Source organism: Cannabis sativa, chromosome 8 (genome assembly GCF_029168945.1).
Source record: "Cannabis sativa cultivar Pink pepper isolate KNU-18-1 chromosome 8, ASM2916894v1, whole genome shotgun sequence".
NCBI lineage: Eukaryota > Viridiplantae > Streptophyta > Magnoliopsida > Rosales > Cannabaceae > Cannabis > Cannabis sativa.
In genome coordinates this window covers 44,540,325-44,554,765 of record NC_083608.1, presented here as the reverse complement: position 1 = coordinate 44,554,765, position 14,441 = coordinate 44,540,325, and the positions used below count along the sequence as shown (strand labels likewise).

Genomic DNA, 14,441 nt, shown 5'->3' with positions numbered 1-14,441 from the left:
TGAATCCCTGAAATCAGTTAAAATAGATCTGTTATTAGTCATATGAAATGTACAACCTGAGTCAAGTATCCAATCATCTTTAAAAGATGATCCTGCAACATAAACTTCCCCATTTTCATAACAATCACTGAAATTAGCATTTTGTTGATCTGTTTTGCCCTTAGGATTTCTGGACTCTGAATTGTAATCAGTTCTTTGTCCATTAAATTTGTTCTTTCTGTTTTTATTCAAGAAATAGCAATCTTTCTTGAAATGTCCAGGTTTCCCACAGTTGTAACAACCATCTGTGTCTTGTGGCCCTTTAGAATTAGGTCTGCCCTTGTTCTGTCCTCTGTTTGGACCCCTGCTATGGCTTTGACTCCTCCCTTTTCCATGCCAAGGCTTCTTCTGAGTAGATCTGCCTCTACTCAGATTTAGTTCACCATTAGAGCCACCATTCCTTTCTGATTTCATCTCTAAATCCTTAGATTTTAAGGCAGAGATGACCTCATCAAGAGTGATTGAGGTCCTTCCATACTTAATTGCTGTTTTAACTTCTCTGTAAGTTTCTGGCAATGAATTAAGTATGATGATGGCTTGGTTTTCATCACTAAGAGCCTCATTTTCCCCTGAGTTTGCAAGCTCAATGTGCATCCTCAAGAACTCATCAAGATTTTGATCTAAGGACTTGGATTGGTTCATTTTGAACCCAAAAATCCTTTCCTTGAGATAAATCTTGTTTGTCAAAGATTTCTGTTGAAATTGCTCTTCTAGCTTTTTCCAAATCTTTGATGGAGTCTCTTCCTTGTCTACTAATCTTATTATAGCATCTGATAGATTGAAGATTAGAATTCCAGTAGCAGTTTCTAGGTATTCTTCTTGTTGAATTTTAGAAGTTCCTTCTGGCCATTCAATAGGTTCATCTAGCACCCTTAGTAGTTTCTGTTGAGCTAGAAGTGACCTAATTTTCCTTCTCCAGATCCTGTAATCCCCTGTACCATCAAATTTATCAATGTCAACTTTTATGTTACTCATTTTAATAAAATTGATAAGAAACAGATAGAGTTTTAGAATTTCTCAGTTTTGTATTTCTGTAATTTGAGTTTGAATTTGAGTCTTGATCTTCTTGCTGTTTGAGTGTTGTTCTTTTTGTCAATCTTTCTTTCAAGATTTTCTTGCAGATTCCTTCCTGATATTTTCTTGATTCTTTGTTGATCTTCCTTAGCCAAACCAGGCTCTGATACCACTGTAGGATTTTACTGTTTTAACCCTACACCAACAAAGCTTATAATATCAGTCTCAAGGTCAGAATTGACCTTTCCTTGTCTAAGTAAAACTTAGACCAATACGACCCCGTATTACCCCACACGACACCAATCTTGATGTCGTATGAATCCTTTGATTCAAAGACTCAATAGAAGAGTCTAGAATCCCAAACACTCAGACACTTTTCACTCACACACTCACAAACTCGAAACCCTAGCAGAGCAAGTTCTCTCTGAGAACTTGCTCGATTCCAAACCCTAGAAACCCAGAAAGCCCAGAAAAACTCAGATCTAAACACACACACACATAGCTTTTAGGTTAGATGAAAAGAAAATGAAAGATAAGGAGAGAAAACACCAGAAATTTGTTTCAGAGTTCACCCAAATCTGGGCTACGTCTCTGTCAAGCTCTTCTCAGAGATAGAAGCTTGATATCCACTATCACAAGGTTTGTTTACAAACTTTTGGGAGCTTCCTGTCACAGAAATCGATCAGGTAAGCTCGATTTCTTTCTTTACACTTTGTTTTGTTGTTTTTCTCTGTGTTTTATTCTCGATCTAACTCTCTTCTTTTCTTTCTCTGTGCATGTACTGCTTCTTCGAGCTTCTCACCATGAGATCTGGATTCTCATGGTTGGATCTTGGAGCTGAAGACTCAAACTAGGGTTTTCTCCTTCTCTCTCTCTCTATTTCTGTTTTTCTCTGTATTCAATGTAGTAGATCTAGGTTTTTCTGCTTTGATCTGTATATTTATATATTGTTGTTGTGTCGGTTGATCAAAGCCTTAGGAGTTAGTTACAACATCAGTTGTAACTAACTACTAAGTCTTGATCCACTAGAGGCGAAGCCACCCTAGGATCGAGTCTTGCTTGCTTTTTAAACTGTTTGTATTTTTGCTGATGTGGATATTTGTAAAGAGGACTGGTTATAAGTGGATTTTATTCAACACTTTGGTTCCTAGCACATGAAAGTTTGTTAGTATTTGATCAATCTTGTATTCTGTGCAAACGATAGTATTTTAATTTGTGCATTTTTTTTTAAGAGAAATGCTAAAGGGTACCAGTGGTGCCTAACACTTTCTTATGTGTCGATATCATTATTGGTTCAACTAAGTATTGAGTATTATATAATTTAATATAATAACTTTTAGGAAGTATCGCAAATCAATCGTAACGCGACATATCGAGAAGGTGTTAGGCACCACCGGTGCCTAATAGCAATGCTCTTTATTTACACTTGTGAGGTCCTTAGAGTTAGGCTACTCTCTTTTACAAATGTGACTGTTCGTAGTCCCGTGATCAGGGCTGGCCCTGAAACAAAGTGGGTCACAGGGAAATTTTTTTTTTTTTGGACCCTTATGTTAAAAAAAATATGGTATTTTTCAAAATCAATAAAAAAAAATTATATATTTTTAAAAGAGGAGAAAAAAATTTTAGGCCCCTGGGCTGGGTGGGCCCTAGGCACAGGCCTAGCCCGCCTATGCCCAGGGCCGGGCCTGCCCGTGATCTATAAAAAAAAAATAACAGATAAGCTATACAATCGTAATTGCTTGGAGACAGCCAAGTGTGATGATTCTGAGACTGTGTAGGTATGAGACTACAAAGTTGAAGAGTGCCTAAATGGATTGATTCATACTAGCTATTTATATCAACAAGGTGCATCTTGTTTTTCGGTAGCCCATCACGAAATAAATCCATGGTTAAGCGTGCTTGACTTGGAGTACGTAATTTCAAAATAAGTGACCTCCTAAGAAGTTTTCTGAACGACTGTGCAGGTATGAGACTACACAGTTAAAGACGATTTAAATGGATTGATTGGTACTACTTATATCAACAAGGTGTATCTTGTTTTTTGGTAGCCCATCACAAAAGAACTTTATACGATTAAGCGTGCTTGACCTGAGATAATTGCGTGAGTGTAAGGGCCCAATAGAGACTTGAAGCAGGGACGTTATAATGAATTGGTCTAACTTTGCTTATAAATGAAATATTTTTCTGCTTCGTTTGAGCTGTGATATCACTATTTTCTAAAGTTTTCTATAAAGTTCAATTGGTGTCAAAGCAATTTAGCCCCTGCCGTAGAGTCTACCAGCCAAAACCCATAAAATGTCAATCCTATTATTTAAAAATCTACCTAAAACACAGCTTCAAACCAAAGCACAACACCAACCAAAAATACTGCTGCTCTACAAGTTGCAACATCATCGAATTCTCCAATAGGAGTAAACCCCTTTAGCAATACCCTAAAGCAACTTTTCTCCTTGAAACTAGATAGGCAGAAATTTACACTATGAAAGATATGGTCTATACCATAATCGGTGGGCACATTGGATGTACCAAATGATGCCTCCTGAACTTTTTTTGCCGTTAAAAATTCTCTCTGAACTATTGAGATTGTTAAATTTAAGGACTTTTGTCTAATTTTAGTAAAAAAATTCTAACATGGATGAGAGTTCAAGGGACATGATTTAGTACATATCAAAGTTTGAGGGACATGATTTGGTAGATATCAAAGTCTGGGAGCATGATTTAGTACATAAACAATCACTGAAACGATAAAATTGAATGAAATTAGACAAAAGTTCTTAAATTTAACAATCTCAATAGTTCGGGGGGAATTTTTAACGGCAAAAAAAGTTCATGGGGCACGATTTGGTACATGTCAAAGTTCAGGGAAAAAAATTACTAATTAGCCATCTATAAATAATAATGAATCAAATAAAGCAATTAATATGGCCACCTTATGTGATGAAAAATAACAAAGAATCATATATACACTACAAAAAAACTGCTACCTTTAGTGACAATTTTTAGTCACAACATAAATTTTTTGTGACTAAATGAGACTTTTAGTCACAACAAAAAGTTACTTGTGACTAAAACATAGTATTTAGTAACAAGTTGTTAGTAATTTAGTTTTAGTCACAATAAATTGTAATTTTTGTGACTAATACTTTTAGCCACAGACATTTTAGTCACAACACAATAATGATAATTTATAATTAACCACACCTTTTTTATATGTAATCACAAATTTTGTTGTGACTAAAAGTAATATTTTTTGTAATGATAGAACAACCCTTATGACAATCATTATAGCAATCCTATGTGAAAAGAACAAAGAATTAAATGGAGCAACCCTTACAACATCCCTATATGTGAGAATAACAAATAATAAAATAGAACAACCCTAACAACAAACCTATATGAAGATAAAAAAACTAAAGAATCAAATAGAACAATTCTTATAACAATGATCTATGTGAAAATAACATAGAATCAAATAGAGAAACCCTTACAACGACCCTTAGGAAAAACCGTAGCTATCTGAAAATATGAATCAAATAACCCTTACATCGTAAAAATAACAAAGAATAAAATAGAGCAATCCTATATAAAAGTAACAAAAAAGTTAAATAGAGCAATCCTTATAACAACTCTATGCAAAAACAACAAAGAACCAAATGGTGTAGCACTTAATGTGAAAATAACAAAATATAAAATAGAAAAGTTCTTACAAAAGTAGCAATGATAGGCAATGCATTTTATTAATATTCTTACAACTCTTTTTTTTTTTATGGAATAGTCTTGATGATCCACTTATATAACTTACCCACCTAGAAAAAAAGTAGAATATTTGCATGCTAAGCTCTGTATTTCATTTGTACTAATTATGGTGATTTATCATTGAATAGTTTGGTTTGAGAGAAAAAGATGACAATCTAAAAAAATAAAGAAAATGACAAAGGGAGAATATAAGGGAATGAGAAATTAAGAAAGATTGGTTTTTGATTCGAAATTAGATTATAACATTATCTACAACATGAATGTTCTTCAATCTAGCTTTAAACTTTCTGAGCATGGCATCAACATTAAGGGAATCAAGCTCATCATGGAAGGAACCTCAACCTCTCTTCATTTTTTTTTCTTTAAACGAATGAGACATTGTCTTTGTCTTCGCATACCTATGACTTTGCATAACTCAATAATTAACTGAGAATTTTAAGAACAAAAAAAACCAAAATTTATGTCCCCAAAACTTATTGCGGCAAAGATTCAACCAAATTTCGATTGTGGGTGACATAATTTTATTCCAAGTCCAATTTAGGTATTGAAGCTAATTCCAAAATAATAATGGTTGAGAGTTCTTATATATAAAAGATGAGAATTGTTGCTTTATATTTTCAATTGACAAAAGAATTTCTATGCTGAGTGAAGGTCGTCGGAGCTTGATCGGGAAAATGACATCATTGTGAAGAAAAAAATGGCCAGTATTAAGAATGAATTGGATTGATATTAGTCAAGATGCACTATAATTTTGAAGTAGATTGAAGCAATTTTAAGATTGAAACCAAATGTTCCACTGTCATCGAATGGGAAGTAGAATAGGAGAAGCTGGATGAAGAAGTCGAATGATGAAGATTATATAAAAGTGAATGAAATAATAAGATATTAAGATATAGTATTATTGAATTAAAGAAATATACTAAAGGTATAGAAAATAAAATAAAAACCCCCAATATATATTTATAGTAATATTTATATATTGTATTTCTCTTATATTAGATGTGATTATGGTATGGATATTGTTAGTTTGGTTTTAACGGTTAAAACTAACAGTTAAATATATATATAAGAAAAATTAATTTTAAATATTTAAATTTAATTTAAAAATATCAAAACACTAAAAAATATTAATATAACAACTATAACAATACACAATTCTTAATACTATATTATAATAGAATTATTTTTGAGTAAATATAATATTTATATGTATTATAATTTAAAATAAAATTATTAATTATACCTAAATAAATTTATAAAATATATCTTTATATTTTATTGAGATGTAATTATTTTCAAGGTAAATTGCGTCATAAATACGTAATATTTCAGATTTTATACACTTAAATATCTAATTTTATTTTTGAAGGCAAAAATAATGTTACAATACTCTTACACTATTACTACAACTTTCGTTAACTTATCATAAATATAGACACGTGGAGGACTCAAATGCATTACATTTATTTATTTTATTTAAAATTTAATATTCTTAATATCAAAAACTAAATACTACTTGTTTAAAAAAAAATAGAAATGCAATACTAAATTACCATAGCTAAGTGAACCAGTACAGTATATAGAACATGATACATGATTGAACTGGTTTTTTTTTTTTTTTGGAACAAGTAGCATTTAAATTTTGATATAAAAAAAGTAAGTTTTTAAATAAAATAAAAATAAATGAAATGCATTTGAACCCTTCACGTGTCTATATTTATGAGTCAACATTAATAGTAGTAACGGTGTAACAGAATTGTAATATTTGGTAGTTTTACTTCCAAAAATAAACATTAGACATTTAAATGTGTAAAATATAAAACAATACGTATTTATACCGCAATTTACCCTTATTTATATATAGAACTATACTTTGTTAATACAGAAGTTAAACAAGTAGCTTCTGCTGCTTTTACAGAGTTTCAATATTGGTCCCGAAGAGATTATCAAAACGATCCATTTCATGCTTCTTCAAAACCAAACCGATCTCTAAACCTCCACTTCCATCTTTGGACTCCATCAAGGAAATTGTTTTTCTATGAACAGATGATATTTCGATCTTTTGAGGCTTGCCCCAACTAAAATCACAGTTGTAAATATCGAATTGAGGTGACCAAGTTATGGCAACCATTTGCGACTCCGTTCCCAGTACACCCCAACTCTTAATCCTCTCCTTTGCTCCTTCCATTACTCCTTTCTTCTCAAACTCGTTTATCACCTCACTAATCTTTCCCGCAACAATGGCAGAGCCGTTTTCCTTTGATATCTCCCCGGCCTCACCCGCGTACCCGAGATGACTCCCAACACAGTTCCCGAAGTAGTTTTCTGGCAACGGTGGATCTAAACGTCGTCGGTAATTGGCCGTGACGATGAAGTAAACCTTCCTGTTGGTTTCACCTTCTGTGGCTTTGACCATGGTGGTCAAAACGTAAGCAGAGGCCAGGACAAATGAGGTCAATCGAAGAGGAGAGGCATTGAGATTTCGAGCTGATTTATTTCCTTCTTCCCATTGCATCGAAACCCATCTCCGGAGATTGTTTATTTCCCCACGTTTCAGTTCGAAAGTTGCTCGAACCCAATCGGACGGGGCCTCTGGTTCCTTAACAGAGGCCGTGTTGGCTAACCATCGGTTTAAATACGTAGTGTATAGATCGTCCGGGTCTTTAATGGTGGTCCGGTCGTAAAAAGGGGTAAGTTCCGGTGACAATGGTGTATTGGTTTTAGATATGTAAGCCCAAGATTTCATGAACATGGCCGATGATTTCCCATCGAGAACAGCATGGTGGAAGGTGGCCCCGATGCAGAGCCCAATGTTGGGAAACAGAGTGATTTGCAGAGCCATTATGGAAGACGACACGTCGTTTATAACCAAGTTAGGAATGAGGGGACGTGACTCTGCAGCTCCATGGATATGTTTTCTTGTGAAATGGTGGAAAGCCACAGTAAACTCAGCGAGGGTGAACGAAACAGAGTCGCCGGGTTTGTAAAGAATGGAGGGTTTTGGAGAAGTTGGTGGCCAAGTGAGTTTCCCGGCAAGAGGGAGGAAGTATTGGAGAGTGAGTGAAAGGGAGTGCCTGAGATTGGAGAGTGTGGAAGCCATTAGAGATGGGTCTGAGGTTTTAATGGAGTAAAAGAAGAGGCACTCTATAGGTGGGAATTTGAATGAGAAGGTGTCGAGGAAGGTGAGTGGGAGAGAGAACTCGGTGACCGAGTCAGGCGAGTCAGAGAGAAAGGGAGTAACATTGGAGATATCAAGTATTCTGATAGAGTTTCGGATCGGTTGAGCCATGAGGAGAATGAATATAGCTGAAAATGAAGTGTATGATATGTAGATTTAAAATGAAAAGGAAAACTGAAACAGAAAGTTTATTTATTATTGAGATCAATGGCATCTTTCAATTTGGTATTTACTGAAGATGTTAACAAGGACTCTTAACATTAATTATGATAACGCAACCAGTTAGCTTCATTAAACTGCAGTTATAAAAGTGCAATAAAAACAAATAGCGAGGAGAGTGGAGACTCAAACATTCCATCGGGAACTTTATGTGTAAATTTAAGGGTAAGTGAATTAACTAATTTTACTAAATAAATTTTGTTACACTTTCTTAAAACTTGAATTGATTGCATGTTTATTTGCTATCTTAGCTCATATTATTAGTGATTAATAGGCTTAGCGTCTATATGTGTAAAGTCTAGGTGAAGCATAAGTGTGGATTTTTTGACTTGACTGAAGTCTTTGATGGGCAGATCCAGTCCAACTAGAGTTATGTAGCTAAGTCCCTCCCTAACTCTATAAATACATATTGCCTCATCATAATTGCATACTTTTGATAATCAGATAAATAAAACTGCTTCTGATTTAGAGACCTAGGGAGGAAGACTTAGTTCATAATATTGCACTATCAAATTGCGGTAATTACTATGGATCAATCAGGTTCGTATACGTAATTGTTATCTATTATTATAGTGTTCTATATTATATACAAATTGATATTAGATTTATTATTAATTTTTCAAACAAATTTAGGTTAGCTTGTAAGTTATGAAGATTTGTCATGATATTTTTTTTCTTTGAGTTTTTTGTAGCTAAACCCTCCCAACTCTCATTTTACTTTCATTTAACCCTCTAATCTCAAATTTTACTTGTAAACCCCTCCAAACTACTCATCTCTTAGTAAGTTTAAAGTGTCATCCATTTAGCATAGCTAAGTGCCAACATGGATTGCTTGTGTGTATATTTTTGTACACGTATCCCATTTATATTGGTCCAGCTAACTTTATTATTTAAACATTATAAAAATTATTTAAAAATTCATTTTAAATTAAAAAAAACTTTAAAAATTAAATTAAACTAAATTAAACCAAAAATCATAAAACTCATAACCAAAAACACTCCCTCATCTTCCTCAAATCCACCACCATCGAAACCACCATCCCACCAACTCCCACCACCACCACCACAACCTGCATGTTTTTCGTATTCAAATCACACCATAAAAAAACAAAAATACAACAAATCTAAGAAATGAAATGCTTTTATTCATTGCAAAACCATTGAATGAGAACAACTCCATATCATTTCATTCAGTGAGAGAAAGAGACTCACTATTTGAGGAGAGAGAGAGAGCACCCCAAATCTTATTAGAGAAACCCATGAACTTAGATTGACTCCTCAGTCCCAACAAAGAAGAGACATCCCTTAGCCGACAAAGATTATAGAGAAACCCACAAATCCTATCAGAGAAACCCACAAACTACTTTCATTAATTCTTAATTTGGCAAGGGTTTGTGGCCCTCGAGTCCGAAAGCTCATTTATGTTCTCGGAGGCTCTGGTACTTAAGTTAACATGGAGACTTTGCTCGAACATGATTTGGTTAAGTTAATTATTTCTAACTAACTTAACAACCTCGTTTCTTGCAGCCACCGACTTTAGGATCTTGATCCTAAGGCTATAAATACCACATTGACTCGTTATATTTGAGATGCGATTAAGACACACGAGGTTTAGTACTCCAATTAGAGGATATTGAGAGTTTGAGAGAGAGAGAAGATTGGGAGGTAGAGAGAAAGAATCTTCTGTAGATGAAGAAGATTCTTGGGTGTAAAGTGTCAAAGTTGAAATACTTTGTGAGAACTCAACAGGAATCTCGTCTCGACTGTATTGTACCTATTCTTGCTCAATCAATAAAGAAGAATTACGGTGGTGTTCCAGAATTAGAGTAGAGCCATAGATCACATCGATCTATCGAACTTGAGCCATTATAGAATCTTGGTGTTGATTTCTTTATTTTTTACAGTTATTGTTTTCTAGTTTTACATACTATGTTTGCTTCTATTTCTTATTCGATTGTTGTTCTTGATTGTTAATCTTGTCATTGCTAATTGTTTGAATGCTCAAAGTTTCCATCATCTTGATTCTGCATCATTAGTCATAATTTTTCCACAAATCAGAGCTTGGTAATCGATCAAGATCGCAGAATCAAGATTCATTCCACTATAAATCTTGAAGAAACTTGAATGTCACAATGGCGAGATTTGAATTGGAGAAATTTGATGGAACTGAGAACTTTGCTCTAGGAGAGAAAGTCTGAAAGGGATCCTTGAGCACTAGAAAGTTTCTAAGGTTCTTATGAGAAGTTATTAGCAGAAAAGACACTAGAGGAAAACGCAGAAATGGAGGAAATGGCGTACTATACGATCGTCAAGTATCTATCAAACAATGTTCGAAGAAAACTCATTTCGAAGAAGTCGGCGAAAGGAGTTCGGGATAAATTGGAAGAATTGTACCTGAAGCCATCAATTGCTAGCAAGATTACTTTGCTAGAAAGGTTATACGGGTTTAGAATGATTTCTTCCCTTTCTTTAGATGAGAATAATGATAGATTCAATGAGATTATTGTAGGTTTGGCTAACATAAATCACAAGGGTAATGAAGAAAGCCAAGCCATCATCTTGTTAAGATCACTTCTAATCGCATATCAAGAAGTTAAGGCAGCCATCAAGTATGGCGGGGATGTTATTACGTTGGAAGATATTCTTGCCACACTTAAGTCGAAAGATTTCGAATTACAGTTGGAGAAGGAATCCAAGAAAGAAGAAGTGTATTTGGCAAGAGGAGGATCACCCAAGAAAGCAAGTTTGAAGAGTAAACACCACTACTCTCAATCAAAATCGAAGTCCAGAGAGAAGGACATAAAGAAGTGTTACTTCTGTGGAAAGTCTTGACACTTGAAAGATTTGACAAGCAGAAGTACAAGGAGCAACAAAGCTTTAACAAATCTCATAATGGAGATAGGAAGGACTTCCGGCACCATCATCATGGGAAAGACTCTATTGCAATCATTGAAGATGGTGACGATTGTTCCACGGACGGAGAGCCGTTCTCTATCTCAGAGTCGTCAATGAACAGGGAGTGGATTCTCGATTCCGGATGCACTTATCACATGTGTCCAAATCGAGAGTCATTTTTTTTTTATTACAAATCAATTTATGGAGGTAAAGTTTTAATGTGTAATAATCATTCGTGCAGGGTCATTGGAACTGGAAAGGTGGCCATCAAACAGTATAATGGCAGAATCAAGGTGCTGACAAACGTAAGACACATCTCGGACCTTAGACGAAACCTCATATCCTTGGATGCACTCGAGGACGAAGGATACAGATACAAGTCCATGCACGGAAGTTTGAGGATCACGAAAGGTTCTTTGGTAGGGATGAAAGGTGAAAAGATTAATTATATGTTCTCTAAGGAGAAACTGTCCTAGTATAAATATATAGAGTAATGTGCGACATGGATACTTAAGTTTAACTTTCGATTGTAGATAAATACCTAAGTTTAATTTTTGACGGTAATAATACTTAAGCTATATTTCCGAAACTTCTAGAAGTACTTGTCCGTTAAATTTCTAAGTCAATAGCCACGTGGCAATCTCTGATTAGCCCATGTCATGAAATTTTTATTTTTTATCTAAAAATTAATTTAAATATACTATTAAAAAAATAACACGTGGATAATAACTTATATTTAACAAGTAAATACCTAAGAAATTCTAAAAATATAATTTTTTTTATTATTACCCTTAAAATTCAAATTATCTGCAACCAAAAATTAAAAGTAATTATTTAGAAAAGAAGCCTCTTATATACGGTTACCGACAAACAATTTGATGATTTGGTGCCATTTATATGCTCTAGACAAATCATACAGGTTAAGATATTAGACAAGGGTTTGATTAATAACTCAAATAAATGGGCGTAAGGGATCGAATGGGTATACATATAACTAAATATACACTATTAAAAATGAATTACTTGTTGTTATTATATAATCTGTATGAGATAATTTTATTTAAAAAAAAATGACATGCTTCTTGCTCAAAAGTAGTTGTAATTGGTTTTGTCATCATGATGATTTAGAAGAAATCGATGGAATCTATTCTAGACCTTGAGCAAAGAAGGAAGCAAAAGCTTCCATTTGCTGTGTTTTCAAAACCAACTCAACTTCAACTCCATCTCCTTCTCTAGTCTCCGAAAGACTCACTGCTCTTGCTCTATCAATGGAAACCACATCTGTCTTTCTCGGCCTCCCCCACCCAAAATCACTACTATAAACCTCAAACCCAGGCGAACCAGCAATGTAGTATACTATCGGTCTACTAGGAGTTGTAGCTATACCTTCAGAATATTCGCTTCGTGAAAAAGACTCAATAAAGCTCGAAACCAAATTTTCAGCCCCATTCAAAACTGACCCTTTAATACTCTCAAAACTACTTATAGATTCACCAATGACTTTCACAGCCACAGCTAAGCCCTCTTTCCCCACCAACCGTTTTGCATCTGCAAAAACTACCTTGCCCACATAACAGTTTCCAAAGTAAGTTTCGGGCACAGGATCCACTAAGTGAGACCTAGAATCCACAGTGAACCCAAGAGCACTTATTTGGCTGCTAAGGTATATTTCTTCTGCTTTATTTAAACAAACCCAAATATAAGCGCACGTAACAGAAAACGTAGACAAATGTAATTGTTCAATATTATTTGTCATCAGATTTTGCTTCAGTTTTTCGATATTCACACGTGTCAATTGGAAGGTGCCCCGAACTGAACCAGAGGGAACTTGTTTAAAACTCCAAGGCATTAAGCTTCTATTGTCAGGTCCATTGTCTAAATCTCGAAGCTGTTTAGCAAAGATTGAATCGAGCCCCATTGGATCCTTAATAACTGTTCTGTCATACAATGGTTTTGATCGATCATCGTCATCACAATCACGTGATCGGCACATGTCAGCCCATGTTTTCACAAACAACTGAACAGATTTTCCATCGAGGGCAGCATGGTGCATGGACATTCCAATTGAAAATCCACAGTTTCGAAACAGAGTGATTTGCAAAGCCAGAGCCGCAGCTCGTTCGTGAGAAACTTCCAAGTTTGGTATAAGAGGATGGTATTCAGTGGCTTCTAAAAATTCATTTGTACCCGAGAGACGGTAGAAATCGACGTCGGTTTCGGCCACAGTAAGCGAAACGGCGTCGCTTCTTTCGTCGTAAACAAAGATGGGTTTGTATGAGGTTTGGGGCCAAGTGAGGTTTCCAACAAGGGGAAGGAAGTGTTTGAGAGTGAGAGATAAGGAGTCTTTGAGCCTTGGAAGAATGTCTGAGTGGAAAAACGGCGTCGTATTAGTTGTGTTTTGATTTGGGAACTCGTAGAAAAAAAGGCGTTGAACAGGTGGAAATCTTAGCCATGGTATGTCAAAAAATGTAAGTGGAAGAATGTTTGGTGAGTCTGTAGTAGTAGTAGCAGTAGCAGTAGGTGAAGGAGCCACTTTGCATACTTGAACTATTTTCACTACTGTCTTTGATTGTTCCATCAATTTAATTCGAGGGTAATTAGAGAAATTTAGAATTAATTAAGTTAGAAAGAGTATAAATTTCGAAAATGGTTGTTGATGTTATTTTAAATTTATAGTAGACACAATGGGACAGCAATTTAAACAGAGATCGATATAACGACGAATGGACGCATTTAATATAAATAAATTCCTTTTCATTGCAACGAATTATTACAATGTGAATGTACGGAGTAAACAAGGGTGTGATGAATTCAAGGACAATTATGTACATTTTACTCATAGATACATATATTTTTAGTTTATATACTTATATATTAGGGTAGTTAGTAATTTTTTCCTAAAATTTGACATTTACCAAATTATGCCCCTTAACTTTTTTGGCAGTTAAAAATTCTCCTGAACTATTGAGATTGTTAGATTTAAGGACTTTATTTTAGTAAAAAAATTTAACAGGGATGAAAGTTCAGGAGGCATGATTTAGTACATATCAAAGTTTGAGGGACATGATCGATTTGGTAGATATCAAAGTCTAGGGAGCATGTGTTAGTACATAAACAATCACTGAAACAGTAAAATTGAATGAGGCAAAAGTCCTTAAATTTAATAATCTCAATACAAAATACAAACACATAATATAAAGTATAAAATATTAATAAAGTAATAGCTAATATATAAACACATTAAGTAATGTAAATATATATTTATTTAACTTTTCTGTTTAATTTTATTTATGTTTATTATATATAATTTATACTTAATTTAATTATATTAATAATGAAA

At 34.3% G+C, this 14,441-nt stretch overlaps 2 protein-coding genes across 2 annotated transcripts; both read right to left on the bottom strand.

The window, feature by feature from the left end:
- Positions 1 to 6,448: 6,448 nt before the first annotated feature.
- On the bottom strand, positions 6,449 to 8,353 carry LOC115700298 (phenolic glucoside malonyltransferase 1-like). Its single transcript, XM_030627868.2, has one exon. The coding sequence runs from the start codon at positions 8,096 to 8,098 to the stop codon at positions 6,722 to 6,724; it is 1,377 nt and encodes a 458-aa protein (XP_030483728.2). The 5' UTR covers positions 8,099 to 8,353; the 3' UTR covers positions 6,449 to 6,721.
- Positions 8,354 to 11,139: 2,786 nt separating this feature from the next.
- LOC115700297 (phenolic glucoside malonyltransferase 2-like) lies at positions 11,140 to 13,841 on the bottom strand. Its single transcript, XM_030627867.2, has one exon. It carries the CDS (start codon positions 13,677 to 13,679, stop codon positions 12,246 to 12,248), a length of 1,434 nt encoding a protein of 477 aa, XP_030483727.2. The 5' UTR covers positions 13,680 to 13,841; the 3' UTR covers positions 11,140 to 12,245.
- Positions 13,842 to 14,441: the final 600 nt, after the last annotated feature.